We start from the raw sequence: 24818 nt of genomic DNA, 5'->3' as shown, positions 1-24818 counted from the left end.
TGACTGGCCAACGTGGCAGGAATGAAAAGACTGAGGATGGGGGTGCAGAATGGAGAATCCTGGGAAAGGATACGGGTAGCCGCAGGAAACCTGGAGCGGAGTTATTTATTACATTTAACCAACCCATATGTGATACAAAGGGTTGCACTATTTGCAGCGAAAGCTAAGAGATGTAGAGCAAAGCTTTTAGATATGATTGGCGTGTGTTGTTATAAAGGATTCAGAGATATAAATGAAATGTCACTGAGAAGCAATGAAAGGTTTCTGCATGTCCGCTGCGCTCCCATCTCACTGTCCTTTCAGTTATGCGTGTTACGTGTTTGATAGCTCTGTAATTTTTAACCCTATGTAATTTTTACCATACGCAGTATAGCAAAATGTCACGATTGTATGTGTTGCAATGATCTGTGGATTGAGCAATAAGCGTATTATTGTCATATCATAGAATCATAGAATCATAGAATAGCAGAGTTGGAAGGGGCCTACAAGGCCATCGAGTCCAACCCCCTGCTCAATGCAGGAATCCACCCTAAAGCATCCCCGACAGATGCTTGTCCAGCTGCCTCTTGAAGGCCTCTAGTGTGGGAGAGCCCACAACCTCCCTAGGTAACTGGTAGTGCTGGCTCATTTGGAGAGCCCTCGGGCACGGCGTCCTCAGGGAGTCCACCTTCTCACCCCCATCAGCATGGGTCTTCCTCATCGTTGCTACCCCTTGCTAGCCTGACAGGCAAACAGCCTGGAAGCAGAGAGGCCATGGCATCTCCTGTTCCTCCTTTTCACCATCACCATTGCCCAGGCCAGAGTGAGGACCGTGTGAACAAGCCGGTGGCCATGGCGAAGAGAAGACAGCTCTTGCCAGGGCGTTTTGGTGGTTCCCCAAGTATGCCTCCCTTTCATGTCCGCCCTGGGTGGGCCATCCCTTCTCTCCCTTCTCCCATCTCTCCCTTCCTCCTGCTCCCACTTCTCTCCAGGGGACAGAGTCGGCACGGCCTAAGCTAGCAGTTGACAGAATCAGAACCAAAGTAGCTGGGCCCAGGGCCGGCTCCAGGTATTTACTTATTTATTTATTTTACATTTATATACCGCCCCATAGCCGCAGCACTCTGGGCGGTTTACAACCGTTAAAAACAGTGAACGTTAAAAACAAATATACATTTTTTTAAAAAACCATCAAAAGCATAAAAAAAGTCAATATCCATTTAAAACAAACTATTCTGGGGTCGGTTAAAAGCTCAGCAGATGCTGTTAACTGCCTGGGAGAAGAGGAAAGTCTTGACCCGGCGTCGGAAAGATAACAGCGTTGGCGCCGGGCGAGCCTGGTCGGGGAGATCATTCCAGAATTGGGGGGCCACCACCGAAAAGGCCCTCTCCTTTTGGAGGGCCCTTGGGAAAGACACCGTCCATGGGTCCCCTCCCTCCTCGCCACCATTGCCCCCAGCTGCTCTTGTGCCTTCCCTTCCTTGCCATCATTGTGTTGAGTCCTGGAATGGACTCAGTTTTTATCTTTTCCTTCATTTCTGTAATGTCCTGCAAATCCTGTAAGAAGTGAGGAGTCAGCAGAAGACAATCACTTAAAGGTCAACTTTGCAGGTGGACGTTTATTGAATTATTGGACTATTGCATAGTATCATTTTTCTATGATTGCCAATTAGTGGTTGCATCATTTGCACAGAGCTGTCTATAAAAGGGAGTGTTTTGAACCGTTGTTAATCACTTCTCATCACCACTCTCATCGCTGTGATCCTTGATGTAAGCTGTATTTCTGTGACCATGTGTGAGTATTAATACGTACATTGTTTTGCCACAACTAAACTATATCTGTCAGTAAAGGATTTATTTTTATAACCACAAAGAATCCTTGCCTTATATTATTGGCCTTCGCTGCATCCTGACCAAAAGCCGTTGTATACTCTGCTCTTCACTAGTACTGTCTGTAACTTACAGCACGTTAAAAGTACAGTGATTACCCTACACATTGCTGCCGTTTGCTTGCTTGGCAGGCAGAGAACAAGGAGGCTGTGGCATCTCCGTCTCCGCCTCCTCAGCACCGCCACCACCTGGGCCAGAGCGAGAGGCAAGCAGACAAGCAGGTTGCCATGGCAAAGAGGAGGAGCAACTCCAGGGGGTTCTTGTCAGTGGGGTGTGGGCCATGGTCAAACGCCCGGCCCTTCCTACCTTTGGCATTGGAACGGTTATTGGTTAACATAACGGTTAACCAATAACGGTTAACATTTGTGTGTTCTTAAAGAACCCTATTAGAGACAATTCTTTTAAGGGTAGAGAACAACCATACTGTGAATGGCTTTATTTTTATAACAAATATTGAAACATTAATAAACTAGGAGTGGTGGAGAGATAAACAAAAGAATCCTCCAAGAAGTCTTGTTGGGTTTCTCTCTCTACCACTCCTAGTTTATTAATGTTTCAAAATTACTTATAAGAATAAAGTAATTCACAGTTTTATTGTTCTCTGCCATTAAAGAACGGTCTCTAATAGGGTTCTTTAGGAAAGGAAAGGAAAGGAAAGGAAAGGAACCTCTCGTGCAAGCACTGAGTCATTACTGACTCTTGGAGGGACGCCAGCTTTCGCTGACGTTTTCTTGGCAGGCCTTATAGCGGGGTGGTTTGCCGTTGCCTTCCCCGGCCATTATTGCCTTTCCCCCAGCTAACTGGGTACTCATTTTACCGACCTCGGGAGGATGGAAGGCTGAGTCGACCTGAGCCGGCTGCCTGAAACCAGCTTCCGCTGGGATCGAACTCAGGCCGTGGGGAGAGTTTCAGCTGCAGAAACTGCTGCTTTACCGCTCTGCGCCACACGAGGCTCTAGGGTTCTTTAAGAACACACAAATTTAGACTTCCGCCAGTAATGGTTTGTTCCCGGCCTTGCTTGTTCCTGTCCAATTTTGTAGTGTCCCGAACACCGGACTGTCTCCACACTTAGCTTTTGCACCGTTCCCCTGTTCATTCCAACCTGACTTGCCCCGGAGAAGCTCTCCCCCGCCACTCACCGTCCGACCACCGTGTGGCGTCGTCCAGCCTGCTGGGAACCCCTTTCCACGGCATGGTCTCCGACGGGTAGCCCGGATCCATCCTTCGCTGGCGGTCGTCGTAGCACCAGTAGAGACTGTCCTTAAAGAAATACGTCTTGTCGTTGTGGGCCCAGGAGAACGCGGCGTCGACGCCTCCCGGCGGCAAACCGAAATCCGAGATTGGCCGAGGGTAACCTTCTTCCACGTTATTGTCTTTGAACACCCAGTATCTGTTTCCTGGGGTGGGGGGACAGGAATAGCCAGGTAAGTAGCAAGGTCATTTCTGCTCCCCCAGGGGAGATCCAGCTTCTCCCATAAAGAAGTGCTAAACCGGTGCCTTTTGGCAGTAATGGACTGGATGAGGGCAAACAAATTGAAGCTTAATCCAGATAAGACAGAGGTGCTCCTGGTCAGTCGAAAGGCAGATCAGGGAATAGGGATTCAGCTTGTGCTGGATGGGGTTACACTCCTTCTGAAGACACAGGACTGTAGCTTGGGTGTACTTCTGGATTCAGCCCTGAGCTTGGATGCCCAGGTTTCAGCGGTGGCCAGGAGTGCATTTGCACAGTTAAAGCTAGTGCGCCAGCTGCGCCTGTTCCTAGAGATGTCAGACCTGGCCACGGTGACACATGCCTTAGTTACATCCCGATTGGATTACTGTAACACGCTCTACGTGGGGCTGCCTTTGAAGAGTGTTCGGAAACTCCAGCTGGTTCAAAGAGCTGCAGCCAGATTGTTGACCGGGGCTGGTTACAGGGAGCAGACAAGTCCCCTGTTGAAACAGCTCCACTGGCTTCCAATCTGTTTCCGGGCACAATTCAAAGTGCTGGTTATAACCTATAAAGCCCTATATGTGTCGGGTCCAGGTTATTTGAAAGAACGCATTCTCCCTTATGAGCCTGCCCGTGCTTTGAGATCTTCTGGAGAAGCCCTTCTTTCAGTCCCACCTTCTTCACAGGCACGCTTGGTGGGAACATGGCAGAGGGCCTTCTCGGTGGCTGCTCCGGTGCTCTGGAACTCTCTTCCCGGGGAAGCTAGGCTGGCTCCCTCCTTGATGGGCTTTCGGAAGCAGGCTAAAACTTGTTTGTTCCAGCAGGCCCTTGTAGAGTAATTTGGTCCTCCATCTATGTTAATGACTTATAATTTTGTGTATTTTAAACTTTTTTTTTTACATTTCTTTTCCTAGGTTTTACAATGTATGTTTTAAACTTTGTAAGACCGCCTTGAGGCCCAGTATTGGTCAAAAAGCGGGATAATAATAATAATAATAATAATAATAATAATAATAATAATAATAATGCAAGGCTGCATTGCCCCATAGCCACGATGGCAACCACCAGCTCTGAATTTACCACGTTCCAGGAAAGGGGGATGACGAAATGTCTGAATCAATTCAAATCAAAATCCAGAGCCCAAGGAGAAGGTATCAGCATGCTCAGGGGAGACTCCAGGTTTTCAGAAGCATAAAAACATCTTTAGGGGGAAAAAGTGCCTTTCAAGAGAGGCAGAGCCCCCAAAACATGTTAATGAACATTGAAGATGTCTGGCAGGCATGGAGTATTGTCTGACTGTTGAGAAAACGTGTGGTAGTTGCGGTGGCGGGGAATAAAATGGTATATATCCTGAATTTTAGCTTTTGCTGGTTGTGGCTGTCCTTCCTGGTTTAGCCAGCAGAGGGCAGCTTTGCTCAGCCAATGGGAAACAACAACAGCAGCAACAACACAGCCCTTCTAGCAATATAATTGATACATAGATTGTTCCATGTGCATGAAGTGTCCCTAGGAAACCATTTGGTGGCAAAGGAAGATGGCGAGGTTGGAGGCATGTGGTGGAAACGACAGGTTGAAGCATGTCGGGAAAGACCAAAACTAGGGTGACCTTACGAAAAGGAGGACCGGGCTCCTGTACCTTTAAGAGTTATACTGAAAAGAGAATTTCAGCAGGTGTCATTTGTATATATGGGGAACCTGGAGAAATTTCCTCTTCATCACAACAGTTAAAGCTGCAGGTGCCCTGCCCTCTTTTAAATCTGGTCACTCTAGTTTAGCTCCTACCCCTTTAACTGTTGTGATGAAGAGGGAATTTCACCAAGTTCTCCATATATACAAATGACACCTGCTGAAATTCCCTTTTCTATGCAACTGTTAAAGATACAACAGCTCTGTCCTGTCCTCCTTTTCATATGGTCACCCTATTTGAATTTCCCCACCGAACTCATCCTCCTCCTTTTCCTCCTCTGACTCCCATGCACAATCCTAGGGTGACCCTATGAAAAGGAGGACAGGGCTCCTGTATCTTTAACAGTTGCACTGAAAAGGAAATTTCAGGAGGTGTCATTTGTATATATGGGGAACCTGGTGAAATTTCCTCCTCATCACACCAGTTAAAGCTGCAGGTGCCCTGCCCTCTTTTGTATCTGGTCACTCTAGTATAGCTCCTACAGCTTTAACTCTTGTGACGAAGAGGGAATTTCACCAGGTTCTCCATATATACAAATGACACTTGCTGAAATTCCTTTTTCTATGCAACTGTTAAAGAGACAGGAGCCCGGTCCTCCTTTTCATAGGGTCACCCTACCAAAACACTCTCCAACATGGGCGCAGCTCAATGATGTCATCAAGGTGCGTCAAGCACTTTTGGCCATCACAGGAGTGCTATGCAACCCAGAGCTCAGAAAATAACTAAAAGGACATTCAGCTTGAAACGCCAGTATTAAATAAATAATAATAAAAAGAGTATGCCAGTTATAATATGCACTACATAAGAATATAAGAAGAGCCCTGCTGGATCAGACCAAGAGTCCATCTAGTCCAGCATTCTGTTCCCACAGAGGCCGACCACCAGATGGCCATGAGTAGCCCACAAGAAGGACATGAATGCAACATCACCATCGTGTTCATGCTGCTCAGCAGCTGGCCTGAGCATACTGGACCTGATACTGGAGGTAGCATTGGGTCAACGTGACCAGTAGCCATTGATAGCCACGTCCTCCATCAATTTGTCTAGTCCTCTTTCAAACCCATCCAAGCTGGTAGCCATCACAGCCTTCTGTGCTAGTGAATTCCACAGCTGGACTACGTGCTGTTGAAACAGGACTTCACTTTTATCTGTCCTGAACCTCCAACCATGTTGCTTCATGGGATGATCCCAGGTTCTAGGACTGTGAGAGAGGCAGATGCTTCCTCTTACCTTTGAAGAACACGATTTTATGGTCGTGGGTTCTCTCATACACCGCATCCACGCTGTCCAGGTTTAGAGGCAACCCCCTCCAGAAACGATGGATCTGAGCCGGCTGAAGCGAGACCAAGTGCTTGTTGCGCGTCAGTCTCCAGAAGTATTTCCCTAAACGGACAGGCAGATGGGTTCAGTAGTGGAAGAAACATAGTTTTAATGTCGTATCTAGAAGTGTGGATTTAGGGGCATGCAAGATTCAACCCCCCTCGGTTTAGTTACTGCATTCAATTTGTCTATTAAACGTTTCATTTGTTTGTGTTCTTTCTGTTCTTTTTCATTTCTCATTGGCTTCTGCTAGATTTCTGCTGCTTGCAACTTTGGTGTTTTTCATTCACATGACTTGACATTTTCAATCATTCGAGTATTCAATCATTTGAGACAAGCTGGAGCGTGTTCAGAGGAGGGCAACCAGGATGATCAGGGGTCTGGAAACAAAGCCCTATGAAGAGAGACTGAAGGAACTGGGCATGTTTAGTCTGGAGAAGAGAAGATTGAGGGGAGACATGATAGCACTCTTCAAATACTTAAAAGGTTGTCACACAGAGGAGGGCCAGGATCTCTTCTCGATCCTCCCAGAGTGCAGGACACGGAATAACGGGCTCAAGTTAGAGGAAGCCAGATTCCAGTTGGACATCAGGAAAAACTTCCTGACTGTTAGAGCAGTACGACAATGGAATCAGTTCCCTAGGGAGGTTGTGGGCTCTCCCACACTAGAGGCCTTCAAGAGGCAGCTGGACAACCATCCATCAGGGATGCTTTAGGGTGGATTCCTGCATTAAGCAGGGAGTTGGACTCAATGGCCTTGTAGGCCCCTTCCAACTCTGCTATTCTATGATTCTATGATCTATTCCCTCAAGGCATCAGACTGCCAAATGTCAGAGAGGGGAGAGAAAAGCCCCCCCCTATTTTAGAGGCTATCCAAATAAAAGCTCCCCATAGCTTTCCATGGGAGCAATTCTGCTGCCGCCTGTAACTTTAGTGTTTTTCATCCACATGACTTGATATTTTCAAACATTTTAGTAGCCCTGGCATCTGATCTTTATGGCACCAGGTGATTTATTTTAACAATTGCCCAGGTCTTCCACCATGCCTCCTAAGCTCGTCTTAACCACAGATTTCATAACGATGCTGTTTTTATTTTTATTGCTCTGATCTGGGTTTTTTTAAAAAACTGTTTCTCCTGAGTTTAATTACACAGGTATACCACTGAGACCTGCAACAATTATGGACTGCTCCTGTGCAGAGTTCCAGCCGGCCAGTGAACCAAGCCCGTTTCCAGAATACTCTGTTACACGCACCCCCTTCTGCGATGCCACTGTTTCATTTGCTGTGCCCCTTGCACCCACTGACCACAGGCTGGTGGAAAAAGGCAGCTGAAACTTTGTAAATGGATAGATAAAGGTCTTTGAGGTTTTGTCATCCCCGCAACAGCAACCACTCAGTCGCAGCACGCACACACAGCAGAAATCCCAGAGCGGGGTGGGGGTGGGGGAATGCTCCATTAACTCAAGATAGTCCATCCAAATTTGTATTCAAGACAGCTCAGATGTTTCCTTCTACATTCGCAGCAGCTGGTGACGTTGTCTTACAGGGCTTTAATGGAAACGGGACCCTTGCCTAATACCGCTGGAAGCAAAACTTCCAGCCCTTAAACATCTGTATGGCTGTTCAACTCTCTCTCCTCCCCACCCTTTTAAATTACAATGCTAAGGATTTATATCGTAGACTGGTAATTATCTGCCACTTTGCATATTTGCTCTCTATGACACCAAGAAATGCATGAATAATGCATGGGAGCACAGTCTGGATAGCAGCAATTAAAAAAATCGTAGACGGTCGTCTTTTTCCCCTCTCTCTACTTGGAGGGGAAAAAGCACCCCAGTATTCGAATTCCATGCCCTTTGCATGTTTATGGGAAATACATGACATTAAAAAAAGATGTTCTCGCCATCCCTAATGATGTTCTCTGCATTCCTAATGACAACTGTTGGGGCCCACTGACACATACCATATACCGCTTTCATAGGGTTATATCCTGCTTGGTGTAGATGTGTCAATGGCCCCCCCAACAGTTGTCAGTGCACTTCAGGGCTCATCTACACCAAGCAGATATTCTACTATGAAAATGGTATGAAAGCAGTATATAAAATGCAGGAGCCACACTACTGTTTTACAGTGGTATTGAACTGCACTGACAACTGTTGGGTCCCATTGACACATTCCATATACTGCTTTCATACTGCTCTCATAGTATTATATCCTGCTTGGTGTAGCTGCGTCATGGGCCCCAACAGTTGTCAGTGCACTTCAATACCACCATAAAGCAGTAGTGTGGCTCCTGCCTTTTACCGTATTTCTTCGATTCTAAGACGCACTTTTTTCCCTAAATAAACAGCTCTAAAAATGGAGTGCGTCTTAGAATCGATGGCATCTTAGAATCGAAGCAATACGGTAAGAGGAAAAGAGGAAGCTCCTACAGCAGCGAGCAAGGAGCTGGTTGGGTAAGCGCCTGGTTTTTTGTTAGTCAAATTTATTCGTAAGTCCCATCGATTTCCATGGGACTTACTTGCGTGTCGTCGTCCCCTGGTGCACAGACAAGTAAAGAGCGGGACTAGAGAGTTAAGCGTTTTAGCTCCTTAATCGCATCTTCTCCTCTCTCTTCCCGCCCGAAAATATTGTTTAATCTTTGTTTCAATGCCCCCCCTTCTTCCCGTGCAAACGACGGTTTCTTCTCTCACAGAGGGAAAAAAGAAAAGGACACAACCATTAGAAGAAAGTGCCGGGGGGTGGGGGGGAGGAGGTTGGCTGGGCGGTGAGGGAAGTATTTCTTTGATTCTAAGATGCCCTTTTTTCCCAAACAAACATCTCTAAAAATGGGGTGCGTCTTAGAATCGATGGCATCTTAGAATCGAAGAAATACGGTATATACCACATTCATACCACTTTCATAGTGGAATATCCTGCTTGGTGTAGATGAGACCTCAGTACCACTACACAGCGGTAGTGTGGCTCCTGCCTTTTATATACCGCTTTCATAGTGGAATATCCTGCTTGGTGTAGATGAGCCCATTGTTCGAATCGAATCGTTTATTTTCTTTTTTCAAAATGGGATTATGAAACCCAAAGTTCAAAGCAAATTTGTCGGAACTGTCAAAAACATGAGAGAGGTGGAGCTCAGTGGTGAAACACCTGCTTTGCATGCAAAAGGCCTCAGGCCAGTTGCTGGCTGTTTCTAGAGAGGGTTGGAAAACGTCCATGGCTGCAGTTCTGGAGAGATGCTAGCCAGCGTAGATTTTTCCTACCAGGCAGCATCTGGGGAAGAAGCTGGCAGGCCATTTGGGGGAACCTCACAGGCTGTACGTGGCTTGCAGGCTAGAGATTCCCCAAGTCTGGTATAGACAAAGCTGAGATCAACAGACCAGCGTCTAGCAGATTCCTCTGTGCTGCTGGTCTCTTCTTTTTCTGAATCATTTTTTTATTGTTTCATAAACATACATCGCCTAAAAGCATTACATACAGACATAGAAAAGGAGAAAAGCCAAAAAAAAAAAAAAGCAAAAGAAAACACATATCAAGGTTAAGGTATGTTTTCGGCTCTCTACACATCAAAATGTGAATTATATTCTCTCCTTGTTTAATACATGTAACACAATAATCAAATTCTTTTCCTTCTTCTAAGTTAACTAAATCTCATATACTGAATCCACAGACAAATACATCTTTTTTTTTTTGTCTCTTGCAAAAATTCTATCAGTGGTTTCCATTCCGATATAAATGTGGCTGTTGATTTATCTCTCATGATCGCTGTTAGTTTTGCCATTTCTGCCAATTCTAATATCTTCGATATGTATTATTGCATTGTTGGCGTTGTTTCATTTTTTCACTTCTGTGCGTAGAATAATCTCGCTGCCGTTGTCATATAGAAAAACAAAGTTCCCCCCTTCTCTTTCAGTTGATTGTCCATTAGCCCCAATAGAAAGGCTTCTGGTTTCATTTGTATATTAGTCTTTAATATACCGATCTCTTCTGATATATTTTTCTTGGGCAGCGGCTCGCTTTCGGCCTCGATTTTCCCATCTGCAAAATGGGGCTAATGTTGACAGGTTTACCGTGCCGAGGACTGAGAAACGCTTTGAATACTGAAGGCATGGCAGAAATACTGTTATTAAAAAGGGGGGGAAAAGGCTGTCTGAGATGTGCCTGGGAATGAACTTTTTGAAGAAAGAAAACCTCTTTGCTAAGGAGCTGTTGGAAGCCATCCAAGTTTTGGCTGCAAAGGAACTCTCAGAGGAGAGGAAGTGGAGAGGAAACAGACTGTAGCTGCTGTCACTGGTATTACTTGTGTAACTATGCTGCCGTAGGCCAGGTAGTCAATTGCTTGCTTTCCCAGCAGGCTATACAGAGGAAGATGGGGCAGGAAGCAGAGCCATTCCATCAAGCCTGCTGAAAGAATCCTTATCGCTTTTTCCTCTTCCCTCCCCACCCCTCTTACCTTGTGTGTCGTGACTTTTTACAGGTCTGCCTCCCCTCACGCCTACCTTGACCCCGAAGCGGAAGGTTGAAAGACAAAACAGCGTCGTTAAAGGGGAAAGTGACACAGGCTCACCTTTGAAAAAGAATGCCTCGCCTCGGATCTGGGCCACGGCATCAAAGTGAGTGTTGCACCTGTTGGGCACGTCCCTCCGGAGCCTAGTGGGAAGAAAAACGGCACCGTTAGTGAGGTCGCAGGGCAGGGTGGGGCGAAGCTCTTCCAGCCCAAGGGCCACATTCCATTCTGGAGGAGTTCTCGGGGGGGGGGGGCGCATTGAAGTGGTGGGCGGGGCCAGAGGAAATGGGGTGGAGCTAAAAACAGCAGCTTCCTTTCGCTTAAAGCTCTTACTGCCAGCATTTAAGCTTTAGAAGAGGCGTTTCAATCTTTTGTAATGGGAGGTCATAACATCGTGTCATAACATCTAGCTGATTTCTCACACACGCACACCCCATTCTCCCTCTGCTTAGACGTCCTCAAACTTGTCCCGAGGTTATCTTAAAATGGTGCCTGCGGTTCTCGGCCCGCGTCAGAGACCAGGACAGCCGTGATGCCTCCACCCTGCCCCCATCTGACACGTCGCCCTTGAAAGGGCCCAACGGGAGGATGACAAATGCAGCGAGGGAAAGATCGTGCCGTCGCCAGCAAGGAAGGAACAAGCTTGATTAAAATTTCATGGCGGGTGAGTTCGCCCAAGGGTGACTGCGAACGAAGTTTCCCTGGCGCGTGCTCAGCGAGACGCCATGGCACAAGCTGACTTGAGGGAACAGAGAGGACGGTGAACTTCTCTCGATGTCCCTTGAAGGACAAATCTTCCTTCTGGAGAACGATCTGTTAGGTATTGTGAACTCGGATCTTCACCTAGGAAATGAGGAGTCCAGGACTCCCAGAAAATGGAGTGGTTCAGCACCTAGAGTATCCAATCATGTCATCTTTTTGGCACCAGGTTAAGACCTTCTTCTCGGCCCAGGCATTAGATGGAATCCGGAGGGCTTCTTAATGCATCAGATGAATTTTAAAAAAATTATCACTGATGTTTTAATTGTTCGATGGAGCTTCTAGCTTTTAATTTATTTGTTTTTATTATTTTTTGTATGGTTTAATTTTGCCATAAGTCACCTTGGGACATTTTTATTTTCTTTTGAAAAAGTTCTAAGAAATTTTAATAATGCTGATAAGATGATGATGGGGATGAAGATTCCAGGGCCGGATCTACACTATTGCTTTAAAGCGCTTTATAACAGTTTTATAGCGCTTTAAAGCAGTTAAAGCGCTTTATAACTGTTATAAAGCGCTTTAAAGCAGTAGTGTAGATCCGGCCCCTGTCCCTTCTGGACCACATTCTTGGTTATTGAATGGTCACTTGAATATTTTATCTCAGCCGGAGAGAACTGTGTTCGAACTGATTAATTTCTGTATTTATTATGTTTAGAACTCACTTTTTAGCTCAACATTGGCTCCCAAATCATCACATTTTCTAGTAAGGATATGTTTAAAAATATGTTTGAAATGTCAGGCTATCCAAATGTGAAATTTTCTTCTTTCTGATATACATTTAGGGACCATTAGGATACATTTAGGGACCATTAGGATAGATGTTTTACACATTTTTTAAATTTTTGCTTATCTGTTTTAGGGTTCTCGATTTGTTTCCCCCCAGATTATTTTCAGATAGATGCTTAGAAATTTATTTCAACTTTGCCTATCTGTAAAATGGGGATACTAACAGACAGAGGGAAATAAGAAACCCATAGCTAGGATTTTTGCTATTATACCCCTTTCCCCAGCAGGGACCGGTGAATTTCATCTGCTCAGTTCAAATTCTAAGGAATCACATTGTCCATCTTCTTTAAAATTAACACTTTAAAAACATTCCAAGTAAAGGCCCTGGATATTTCAGCTGATGGGTGATTCCCTTGCATTCAAAATTTGCAAAATTTCCTCTCTTTAAATTAAAACAAAACAAAACTCTGAGCTCTCAAAATGTTTGTACTTGTTTTCTTCCAGGGCTGGTTGCTGAAAAAATGGAATATATAGACGCAGAAATAAACATATATCTTTTGGCAAAAGACAAAATGTGCTATGCACACACAACCCTCCTCCCACAATGAAATTCACCCCCAAATTTGGATTCTGCAATGCAGCATTTGGAAATGTTGGGTTCTGTAATTGGAATCCAACGTTTGGTTATGGAATTCCGATCCTGGGTTCTATGTACATTTCTGCTCTGGTTTCCATCATAGAATAGCAGAGTTGGAAGGGGCCTACAATGCCATTGAGTTCAACCCGCCTGCTCAGTGCTGGACTCAATCTTCTCTTCTCCAGGCTAAACATGCCCAGTTCTTTCAGTCTCTCTTCATAGAGACTGAAAGAGATCAAACAGATGGGGATGGGTTGTTGATACCCAAGCTCAACTTACGGAACAGTGGAACGATTCTCTGGCAGGTCTGGCAACATCGGATGGTCATTGGTTTTCGAGATCTCGGGTTTTGCAGTCGGGGATACTGACTCTCTAACCCCTGCGTGCAAAGAGAGGGATGAATTAGAGATGCAATGGATTACTTATTTAACGAAGCCTGGAGCACAGCCAAAAGAAGTGTCTCAGGGACTAGGGTCTGCCTGTCACCTTGATGTCATCATCCTGAAGAACGTCCAATTTACCAGACTCAGAAGATACCAGTAAGCTGATTCCACTCCACTGAGTCTTATAACACCAGTGGAGGCTAGTGGTCCTGATTCTGGTGGGGCCATGAATACCTTCTGGGTTTCAGTCAGAACCAGCCAGAACTCTAAAGGAGCTATTTTGGGGTTCAGCATTTCAGATATCTCCTTTAGAAGTCTGGTAGGATTTCACTGAAACCCACAATGGATTCACAGGCCCACCAAAATCAGAGCCATCAGCCTCTACTGTATAACCCCGTCTCTCCCCCCCCACCCCCAATTATGGGGAACTCATAATTGAAGAATGCTACCAAGCTCTCCCCTCTGTGTCACCTGACTTACCGCCTGCCTGCTCATCCCAAGGTTCATTTCAGCCCAGAAGTCTCATCTCAAGAATTGCTGCCCACTGCCCCATGTGGCAAGCTGTGACACTACAGCTTCTCAATGAAGAATAGGGCTGGCCCTATCATTAGGCGGAGTGAGGCAAATGCCTCAGGCGGCAGCTATTTAGAAGCAGCAATGGCAGTCCCACAGCCATTCTACTGTCTTGTAGGATAAAGCTGTGTGTGCCTTACAGACTGCTCTACACCTACAAAACTAATATAATAATAATAATAATAATAATAATAATAATAATAATAATAATGCTTCAAGTGCCATTCCAGTTGGTTTCTCTACTGGGAATGGAAGGGGGCGCCATCTTGCCTTTGCCTCAGGCAGCAAAATAATTTGGGCAAGCCCTGATGAAGAACCTTCCAGACTGACTCCACTCAGGCTGGTCATGTCTCCTCTTACACAGGAAGGAGTATGAGAGGGCTTCCTGTGTGATGCTTTCCTTCTCCAATAAGGACTGTTCTACCTGAGCTCTATCAAGTTTTGTATTTCTACTCTGCTTTTTGGTCCTGACTTCTGGCTTGTTCTCCCGTCCTGCCTTCCAGCTCCTGCCCTCTGATTTTGATTGCTTTCGAGTCCTGACTTACTCCATACTGCCATCACAGCCTAGCCTTGAACTCTGAACACCTGACATTTCCCCATCCTGGAGAACTACGCTGTTGTCTACTACTTTCTCCACCAGTTCCTCACCCATCCTGCTCAACGCAGGCATAAATTAACAGCGACTCACCGTACAGCTGCCAGATTCGGACTTTATCTTCGTAAGGGAGGTCATATTTCAAGGGATCCCCAACAGGTCCCTGGTAGTATGGTCTCATGATGGACTCTATGGCAGAGATGTGCGTCAAGCCAATGGCATGGCCAAACTCATGGACCGCTACTGCAAACAGATCCATCCCATGGGTATCTGAAAATGGAGGGCAAGGAATACATCTATTATTATTATTATTATTATTATTATTATTATTATTATTATTATTGGTATCCCGCCTTTTGCCCAATACTGGGCCTCATCCTTTATGGCCCATCCCATATTTTTGTAGCAACATATCTCAAATTCCATCTATCTATCTATCTATCTATCTATCTATCTATCATCTATCTATCTATCTATCTTTATCTATCATCCATCCATCCATCCATCCACACGAATATGCAGAATGCAATTCGTTCCCGCCGCTCAGATTTTTCCAGCCTCTCCCTCCTTGTTTCAAGTTATGATTGACAACTTTATACCTAGTTTCTCTTTATTATTATTAGAAGAAAAATATGAAGAAGGAAGTTGCTTGGAGACCACCTTGAGGCCGCTGGAGAGACAGAAGAAGCAAACACATCAAGGAGATCTTTCTCATCCTTCTTCACCCAAGCAGAAAACAGAAGCAGTCTTTGACGGCACTCAAGTTTTCATGCTCTCTGGGTAATAAAACAGCTCTTGTTTCTCTTACAACACTGACACACACACAAATATATCTTGTGTGTTTTTTCTGAATTTTCTTCTTTTCTTCATGATGACTCATTGACACCATCCATAAAGAGAGTTTCAGTTTTTTTAAAACCCCCCCCCCCGCCATTACTGATCCCAGCAGGATCTACGAACGAGACGTCGTCTGCTTTCAGAAGACCCCGCGCGAAACTGGCGACCTTGGATGTATTTTTGTATCACCTGCCGAGGTCGGCGGGAGAGGATGGAATGAAATCAATAAAAGATGGGGTGACAGAGCACTCCGCATTTTAATATGCGGACGGAGCTTTGCTTCTTTCATACTTGCATCTGGGAGCTGCAGGTCCCACTTGACACAGCCATTCACCACCAACGGTGCTGGATTAGATATGTACCGGCTTAAGGCAGGTGGCATACATAGAATCGAGTCCAACCCCCTGCTCAATGCAGGAATCCACCTTAAAGCATCCTCGACAGATGGTTGTCCAGCTGCCTCTTGAATGCCTCTAGTGTGGAAGAGCCCACACTAAAGGCATTGGTTCAACTGTCTTACTGTTCTAACAGTCAGGAAGCTTTTCCTGAAGTCCAGCCAGAATCCGGCTTCCTGTAACTTGACCCTATTAGTTCATGTCCTGCACCCTGGGATGATAGAGAAGAGATCCTGGCCCTCCTCTGTGTGACCACCTTTCAAGTATTTGAAGAGTGCTATCATGTCTCCCCTCAATCTTCTCTTCTCTTCTCCACGCTGAACCCTGCTTGCTTCTGGACCTTGCCTTTGGCCCTGCCTGGACTCTGTTGCCAGTTCCACCACCACCCATCCTGGTCCTGGCGTTCCTGCACTGAGGCCTTGCTGCCCATGCCCTGGACCCTGACACCAGGGTGCTGCCGCCTGGTTTTTGCTGGTGCAACATCTCCTTTGATTCCAGTCTGATTCCATCACCTGGTTTTTGCTGGTGCAACACCTCCTTCAACTTGAGTCTAACTCCCCTTCTGCTTAAGCACACTTTTACTTGAACCTCTCCTTGCCACTAGTTGTTCCAGTGGAAATTCTTTATTTCCACAGTGATCTATCTCCCCCACCCCATTCCCTTTGATGGCACAAATGGAGGGAAACAGGGCACTCCTGCAAATTTCTGCTACTCTCTTACCCTGACATACCTGATGATCGGAAAGTCCAGTATTCATCATCATCAAAGTGAGTGTCCCCAGCGGTATGGTGTTCCCCAGGGAAGAAAGCATGTGCCACGGTGCCGCCGGGGCCATCAAAAGGGTATCCATCATTATGATCGGTTTTGGAAAAGTCAATCTGAATGTCGGCGTTGTTGCCCGCGACTTCATGGAAGTTCAATGGCGTGATGTCACTCCACACCTTCAGGGCGTAGTACATGAGGGCGCGGACAGTGTCGTGGCCCAGATGGGATTCTTTGGGGAACGTTCGGACCCTGGAATGAAGGAAGAAGCCAGCAATCTTTTGACAACCACGCCTTAAGCACTTATTCATTTTCTCTACCTTTCCATCCAATGCAAGTTCAGATAGCCTACCCGAAAACCTAAAAACCAATACAAAACTGAAATGAAAATCAAGGTGTTGCCCGGTGAAAGAGAAATCCTTGCAGGAGTGCAAAACTTCAGGTTCACAGGTGAAATCCGGCTTTCCTTGAGTCTAGATCTTTGTGTTGCTTTTTCCCCTTGCTGAAAGGTACAAACAATTACCCCTGCAAATCTTTTATTTTTTCCCCCCTCTGTGTGTGGGAAAAGAGATACAGGCTCAGTAGATTTTCTCATGCAGCTGGGAACACAACGGTGGTTGTATGTATGATTTGGGTGTGTGTGGGTGTGTGTGTGATTCGGATGGGGAAATGGCCTGTACGGGAGGGATGGACCCCCTCTTCCTTCCCTCGCTTCTGCATGCTGCGACTCTGAGCAAATTTGGAGCTCTCCACCGATGGAGCAAAGTAGGGGGACTCCCCCCCCCCCCCGCGACAAAGGAACCAGGAGACACTTTCCAAGTCACATCCTGTTTGACCCTACAAAGTAACTTTGTTTGCTGGAAATCCTGTGAAGGTTTGCATGCTGGGCGCATTTGCGCTTTTTTGCTGGTTATCTACCGGCAACAGCCTCCTACTGAGCCCTTTGAGAGTGACGGCGGAAAGAGAAAAGAGAACTGCAATGTTTGATGGTGAAATGAGCCGAGGGGAGTACTCGAGAACTCACACTCAACTCTGCAAGGACTCGGCGGGGCGCACGCTAGGAAGAAACCACAGCCATTGGCTGACGAGAGCCGCAATCGGACTCGACTCCCCTTGTGGGATGGTCAACACTACCAGTTTCCGTCTTGTTTCGATAGAGCAGAGTGATGCTGTTCCGGGAACCGGTTACTTTTAATTTCGCTGGCGCCACGAAAGCAAATCCGGTTATCTCCCAGCACCACGGGTCTGGAGCTGGTTAATAGATTATTTGTGCAAAGCCCAAGAGTCCAATTGGACCGATTCATTAGTCTGAAGCGTTAATTAATGGATTCCCCCACGGGATGCATGGAGGGAGCGAAGCGCTTTGTTATCACGAAGTGCAGGTGAAGCTTTGCTTTCTCAGTCGCTGACGGCATGTGCAGGAGGGTCTTTCAGTCTGTCCCACCCCACTACGCAATTGACTGTCCATCCGCTCTGCTGCAGGGTTGCCTCAATCAGACTTTTTTTGAATGTAAAATAAAACCGAGCACCGCCGCACCGCTCCCGCCTAGCCGGCCAGTGTAAGATGCTTAACAAAACTCAACCACGGACAGACAAGGAATGAACCTAAAACTGCATGCCTGTGTTTTAAAGCGACGTCGGCAGCAAAAGGAAAGAAACAACGTTGTCACACAGAGGAGGGCCAGGATCTCTTCTCGATCCTCCCAGAGTGCAGGACACGGAATAACGGGCTCAAGTTAAAGGAAGCCAGATTCCAGCTGGACATCAGGAAAAACTTCCTGACTGTTAGAGCAGTGCGATGGTGGAATCGGTTACCTAGGGAGGTTGTGGGCTCTCCCACACTGGAGGCCTTCAAGAGGCAGCTGGACAACCATCTGTCAGGGATGCTTTAGGGTGGATTCTTGCATTGAGCAGGGGGTTGGACTTGATGGCCTTGTAGGCCCCTTCCAACTCTGCTTTTCAATGATTCTATGAGTCTATGAACTTCAAGGAGCCAGAAGCAAAAGAAGAAGGGTGCCTGTGTTCTAAAGTCCCACTGTAACAAAACAGTCTGAACAAAGTACTCAGACGTCAACAGAAGGCCAGGTGTGCCCCTTTCTGGGATAGAGGGCGCCATGATCAGGTTGCCATCAGCAAGAAGACCCTGTTCTGCCGACCCATAAGCCGCATCTTTGTAGGTTTCCCTGAAATGCTAGATTTCTACATGCAGGGAGCATTTTATATGGGGAACATTCACCTGCTTTTTGAAACTGACAGTGATAGAAAAGACAAAGATGTGTTCAGATTAGGGTCGATTCATGCACAATGCTTTTCTATGTGGATGCTCACTTCTGCATTACCTCCCCTCCCAGTGCTGACTCCAGGTCCTCAACAGGCCCTCTTCACCACCACTGTCATCAGCATTGAGCAGGGGGTTGGACTCGATGGCCTTTAGGCCCCTTCCAACTCTACTATCCTATTCTATGATTCTCTCTTGCTCCTTGTCCAGTTTTTCCATCATTGCTACCACTTGTTTGCTGGGTGGGCAGAGAACCAGGGAGCGAGCAGGCTGCGGCATCTCCTGCACCTGCTTCACACCACCACCGTTGCCTGGGCCGGAGTGAGAGGCAGGAGAACAAGCAGGTTGCCATGGTGAAGATGTGGAACAACTCCAGGGGGCTCTTCTCAGTGGGCCCCTGCTGAGGTGTGGTTCCCTTGGCAGCTGCCCTAGCATGCCTACTTCTAGGCGCCAGCCCTGAATAAAAGCCCCTCATGCATGAAGCAAGTCCTGATGGCTCTGTGCAACCTTCAGGGGCAGTAAGCTTGTATACACCGGTTTGCTGGGGAACATGGGTGGGAAGGTGCTGTTGCACCATGACCTGCTTGTGGGTCCCTGGTTGACAGTGGGTTGGCTGGACTAGATGGACCCTTGGTCTGGTCCAGCATGGCTCTTTTTGTGTTCTGAAGAAGCCATGCGCGATGGGGGCATGTGGGTCCACTTAGTGCCGTGCGTCCATGCAGCAGCAACTCCCACGATTTGCCTTTGCTTGTGTATTAATACGAAGAAAGGTGGGTTGGGAAGGGCACACTTCCCCCCCAACCTCGCCCCCAATTTGCTCCACAGTTCCTGCAATAGAAAGCAGATGGCAAAAGGACTGGGCAACACTCACAGCCTCTTATTCATGTTAGCAGTAGGGGGTGCAGGCTGCCTCCTCGCTGTGACGCAGCGGCCCCCCTTCCACCCGCCCACCCCGCTTTGCTGTAGGCCTAAACTGGCATTTCAAAGCAGGCAGAAAGGCATCTAGCCTGAGGGGGTTGTTTTGGCTTTGAAAGGCTGCTCAAATTCGATGATTTAGAAACAGAGAAATTTGTCCTTTCCTACGGATTGACGGCACCCTGGGATGAATCCCTGGGAAGGGGAAGGCCCGCTCCTCGCTAGACGGAGAACGCTGACTCAGCTTGGAGGCCCAGGGAGGAAGGGGCTCCCACCTGTATCTAAGCAAAGGAAACCTGGTAGGCGGTGTTATTTCTGGGCCATTTCTTGGGCTAGATGAGGAATAATATTTCCCATATGCTCCAATTGTCCCCGTTAATCAGGGACGGTATCTGTGTTCCGGTCGATCAGTGTCCTAATTTTGCATCTATTTTTGTCTTTGGAGGAGGCTGTCTCCCAACGTTGTTCGGTGTGTGGAAATGCTGGAGAGATTGTTCTCCAGGGTTCGTTTAACCCCTCCTCCCCAAGATCTCTACAAAAAATGGTTTTCAACTGGTGGGGGAAACAATTAGACAATGTCAGGGCTGGGCCCTGAGGTGAGCCAGATGCTCTGGGACAAAACTGGTCATCAGGGTCAAGGAGTGAAGCAGAACCAAAGCACAAACAAGGAGGCAGGGTGGAGAAGCAAGCCTGGAGTCAGGAACGGAGAACAAGCAGGAGTGGAGGAAGAACCAGGAGGCAAGATTGAAGACCGAGGCAAGAGTCAGGATTGGAGGATGAGCCAGGAGGCAAGATACGGGAGAAAGCCAGGAGTCGGGATTGGTGGATGAGCCAGGAGGCAAGAAACAGGAGAAAGACAGGAGTCAGGATTGGAGGATGAGCCAGGAGGCAAGAAACGGGAGAAAGCCAGGAGTCGGGATTGGAGGATGAGCCAGGAGGCAAGAAACAGGAGAAAGACAGGAGTCGGGATTGGAGGATGAGCCAGGAGGCAAGAAACGGGAGAAAGCCAGGAGTCGGGATTGGAGGATGAGCCAGGAGGCAAGAAACAGGAGAAAGACAGGAGTCGGGATTGGAGGATGAGCCAGGAGGCAAGAAACGGGAGAAAGCCAGGAGTCGGGATTGGAGGATGAGCCAGGAGGCAAGATACGGGAGCAAGCCAGGAGTCGGGATTGGAGGATGAGCCAGGAGGCAAGATACGGGAGCAAGCCAGGAGTCGGGATTGGAGGATGAGCCAGGAGGCAAGATACAGGAGCAAGCCAGGAGTCGGGATTGGAGGATGAGCCAGGAGGCAAGAAACAGGAGAAAGACAGGAGTCGGGATTGGAGGATGAGCCAGGAGTTGGGATTGGAGGATGAGCCAGGAGGCAAGATACGGGAGCAAGCCAGGAGTCGGGATTGGAGGATGAGCCAGGAGGCAAGATACGGGAGCAAGCCAGGAGTCGGGATTGGAGGATGAGCCAGGAGGCAAAGATGGAGGAGCAAGCCAGGAGTCACAAATGAAAGATGAAGTAGGGGGCAGTGTAAAGAAGCAAGCCCAGATTTAGGATTGAGTGCAAGTCAGGTTGGGGGGACAAGCCAGGAGGAAGCAACTTTATTATCCACCCCAGATTGCTTTTTGAAGTACCAGAAGTGAAGGTATTTATTTATTTTTTTAAAAAAGTAACAATGCTGTGCTGGGGAAGTACTTCAGAACATGCCTTTTCCAAACGCTCATGGAGCAATCTCATAATTATCAAGGCCATTCCAATTCAAGCTGAGGGATGCTCTCCTATCACTACCTCAGAGCCATGCTGGGGGAACAGAATCCGGCCGCATGGATGAAGGCCCGTGCCCATTAAGTACAGAACTAGAACGGAACACTGAGGAATCTGCCACTGGGAACGAAGCCACATTCCCAGAGATTGTTCTAAATGGCTCTTCTCAGCCTGTAATTTCTATGATTTGAGTCATTCCCCGCATCTTCTCTTGGGCCTCATATCTCTCAAATGACCACGTTTTGCGAACGGCAGTAGAGGGCACTGTTGTCCTACCAGCAAGTCTTGAAGAACTTCCAAAAAGAAGGCAATAGATCAAAAGCAAGCCCTGAATTCATCTCTTTCCCACTTGATCTCAGTTCAGCCTATTGATGATTTTGGTAACTCTATCCTTTCGCAGCCTTGGAGGACCATTAAACAGTGTCTCTCTCGCTGGTCGAAAGCTTGAAGGTTCTGTCTGAAACCTGGAGCAGATTGGACGCCCCACTGTTCTAAGAGCCACCAGCCTCCACCACTGCCCGCTGCCCCATCTTTTTAAAACAGAACTCTGTGCAACACCAAAAGGGCCGACCATTTCACACCTACCTCCAAGATAAATTCCTTTTGTTCCACTTGGTCACTGCCTGCGCGTGCCGCTTCCTCCTGGCCTCTGATTCAGCTAGGTCAGGTAGAGAGCACCGAGGGGTTTTCATCAACTTCAGCGTGTCTTTGTCTGTATTTCCAAAAACACAATGTTTTCAGGGTGGGTTAAAGAAGCGTAAAAGCAATTGAGATACAAAGTAGAACGCCCAACCATAAAGTCAAAAGCAACATCAAATGCGCCGAGAAGCAAAACTCACAACAGTGCCTCCCCCGCTGCTTTCATGAAAGTTAAAAGCGCACACATAGGTTTGAAAATCGAGAGGTCCAGAATACAGGAGTAATTTAGGACACCGTCTAATTTGCTTGTGTATGCTGGTTTAGGGTGACCATATGAAAAGGAGGCCAGGGCTCCGGTAGAAAAGGGGACTTCAGCAAGTGTCGTTTGCATGCATGCAGCACCTGGTGAAATCCCCTCTTCATCACAGCAGTTAAAGTTGCAGGAGCCCTGCCTTTTTTGGCATCTGATCAAAACACTGTAGCTTTAACTGTTGTGATGAAGAGGGAGTTTCACCAGGTGCTGCGTGCAGATTGTGAAGGACAGGGGTGCAAACTTGTGCCTCTAAACCTGTTGTTGCTGTGGGATGGTAAAATCTGCCCCTATGTTTGATCTACGGCCTAGTGTTTCAAACTGGCTGTGTCAGGCTTGGGCGGGGAAGGCGAAAGTTGGTGGCTGCCAGCCAAGGCCATCCCTGCCTCGAACCAGGCTCACTCCCACCAGCACCTGGAGATTATCAGCTAACGGGATTCAGCAGTGGGAAAAAGAGGTGGCCTGGCCCCTCTGGGAGAGGGTGGGCAAAAGTCTGAGAAGGGCACGGGTTGGTTTGTTAGGGTCATGGGACCAAGGGTCCCCAAAAGAGATAAAAAGCTCTATGAAGAAAGCCCTCCCTTCTTCCTTGGAGGTGCGTGGGAAGATCTGGTCCGTGGCAACCAGGAGGGGGTTGCCCGGAGTTAGAAAGGTTTTTTATGTTTTAACGTGTATGGGTATTCTGGAGAAGGCCAGCCGTCGTTTCGGCTGGGTGTGGGGATGTATGATTGTTTCTTGGGGTAATGGCTAAGTATTAGAGCTTTCCCTCACCTTCTTTCTTCACTCCCCCTTTTCCATGTCCCCCTACCCCCCTATTCTTCCCTTTCCCTCTTTAAGAGGCTGTTTTACCAACCAAGGCCTTATGTATGAGTTTTAATGGTTGCAATAAAATTGCTTTGGTCCCTAAATGTGAGTTTGTGTGTTATCCCCTGAATCTCTGGCTCGTCCCGGTTGTGGACAAGGTTCGGGAGGGGGGTTACTGGGAGTTCAGGACGTTTGGTCCAGGAGTCTACCTTGCAGGGTTGTCAGGTGGACCCTGACGTCCTCTACACAGACAAAGGACACCTTCTGACATTCCTTTTTCTATACAACCGTTAAAGATACAGGAGCCCTGGCCTCCTTTTCATAGGGTCACCCTATGCTGGCTGGGAAATGCTGGGAGTCGTACGACTTCTTTCCATGTGCAGGATTACACCTGTGAAGAGCAGAATGGCCCACCAGCATTTTTCCATTGCAGCATCTCATTTATGGAATAGCACTCCCCCACGGATATCCTCTGCCCCCCGCGTTGCCTTCTTTTAAATGGGTTCTTAACGCCATTTTATTCTGGTGGACATTAGGCTAAAATAAACAAACAAACAAACAAATAAATAAATAAATAAAAATAAACAAGAAGCTATGATTTATTTATTACACTTATATACTGCCCCCATAGCCAGGGCTCTCTGGGCGGTTTACAGACATTCTAAAATTAAGATAAAAATGAGTATACAAAATTTAAAATTCTAAAACACAGAACATACACACATAAAGCATTAAAAACCATTAAAAAAAACCTAAACATGCGGGTGATTAAGATGTGCCGCCATATGCCTGGGCAAAGAGGAAAGTCTTAACCTGGCGACGGAAAGATAGCAGCGTTGGCGCTAGGCGAACCTTGTCAGGGAGATCATTCCATAGTCTGGGGGCCACCACCGAAAAGGCCCCCCAACATAATTCCCAACATGAAAACGTTAAATGTAATATACATCCAGGACATTAAAAAGTAATATGCATGAAGGGAGGGAGAGACAGAGGACAGATCTACACCAAACAGGATATTGCACTATGAAAGTGGTATATAAAAGGCAGGAGCCCCACCAAGTAGGATATAGCGGCATGAAAGCGGTCTATGGTCTGTGTCAACGGGCCCCAACAGTGCACTTCAATGCTGCTATAAAGCAGTCGTGTGGCTCCTGCCTCTTATATACTGCTTTCATGCCACTTTCATAGTGCAATATCCTGCTTGGTGTAGATCCGGCCAGAGAGAGAGAGAAAGGGAAAGAAATAAAGAAAGAAGTAAAACAAAGGAAGGGACAGAAAACAAGCAAGCAAGCAAGCAAGATGCCCTAACTTTATTCAGCCAGTCATTTCTGCACATTTTCTTTCAACCTTTTAGAGGCAATGGATTTGACATGCTCTGTTTTAAATTTAAGTGGCGTGCAGTTCCAATTTCAACAGAAGTAGAGGCCAACCAATAAAGCCAAACCAGTTCTGCGTTTTGCTCCCGGGCACCTGGGTGCATCCAATAAGACAGAAAAGAAAAATAATTACATGTGTTTAATTAAGAGCCGAGGAGGAGAGTCCCAGCAATGGGGAGATATGGACAGGATGGGAGGAGGAGGAGAAGGAGGAAAGAGAAGAGGCCTGGAGAGCTATTGAAAGAGACTCCGCGCCTGCCGCTCAAAGTC

The 24818-nt window shown here is 47.1% G+C and overlaps 2 protein-coding genes across 2 annotated transcripts in view; both read right to left on the bottom strand.

Annotated features, from left to right (window-relative positions):
* The window catches only part of PUS1 (pseudouridine synthase 1), a 364184-nt gene that overhangs the window by 154483 nt on the left and 184883 nt on the right, over positions 1–24818 (bottom strand). The gene's annotated exons all lie outside the window — the stretch shown is intronic.
* MMP17 (matrix metallopeptidase 17) overlaps positions 1–24818 on the bottom strand; it is a 105604-nt gene that overhangs the window by 476 nt on the left and 80310 nt on the right. Inside the window, exons 3-9 of the mRNA XM_063144044.1 lie at positions 22008–22134; positions 16445–16728; positions 14576–14752; positions 13211–13310; positions 10870–10952; positions 6219–6371; positions 3009–3266 (exon numbers count right to left, since the gene is read on the bottom strand). Of these exons, the coding sequence (XP_063000114.1) occupies positions 3009–3266; positions 6219–6371; positions 10870–10952; positions 13211–13310; positions 14576–14752; positions 16445–16728; positions 22008–22134 (1182 nt within the window). The remainder of the gene's footprint in view (positions 1–3008; positions 3267–6218; positions 6372–10869; positions 10953–13210; positions 13311–14575; positions 14753–16444; positions 16729–22007; positions 22135–24818) is intronic.

The sequence above is a fragment of the Elgaria multicarinata genome, chromosome 18 (assembly GCF_023053635.1).
Source record: "Elgaria multicarinata webbii isolate HBS135686 ecotype San Diego chromosome 18, rElgMul1.1.pri, whole genome shotgun sequence".
Taxonomy (NCBI): Eukaryota; Metazoa; Chordata; class Lepidosauria; order Squamata; family Anguidae; genus Elgaria; species Elgaria multicarinata.
Note: the sequence above shows the minus strand (reverse complement) of the source record. Positions and strands in the feature narration are given on the sequence as shown.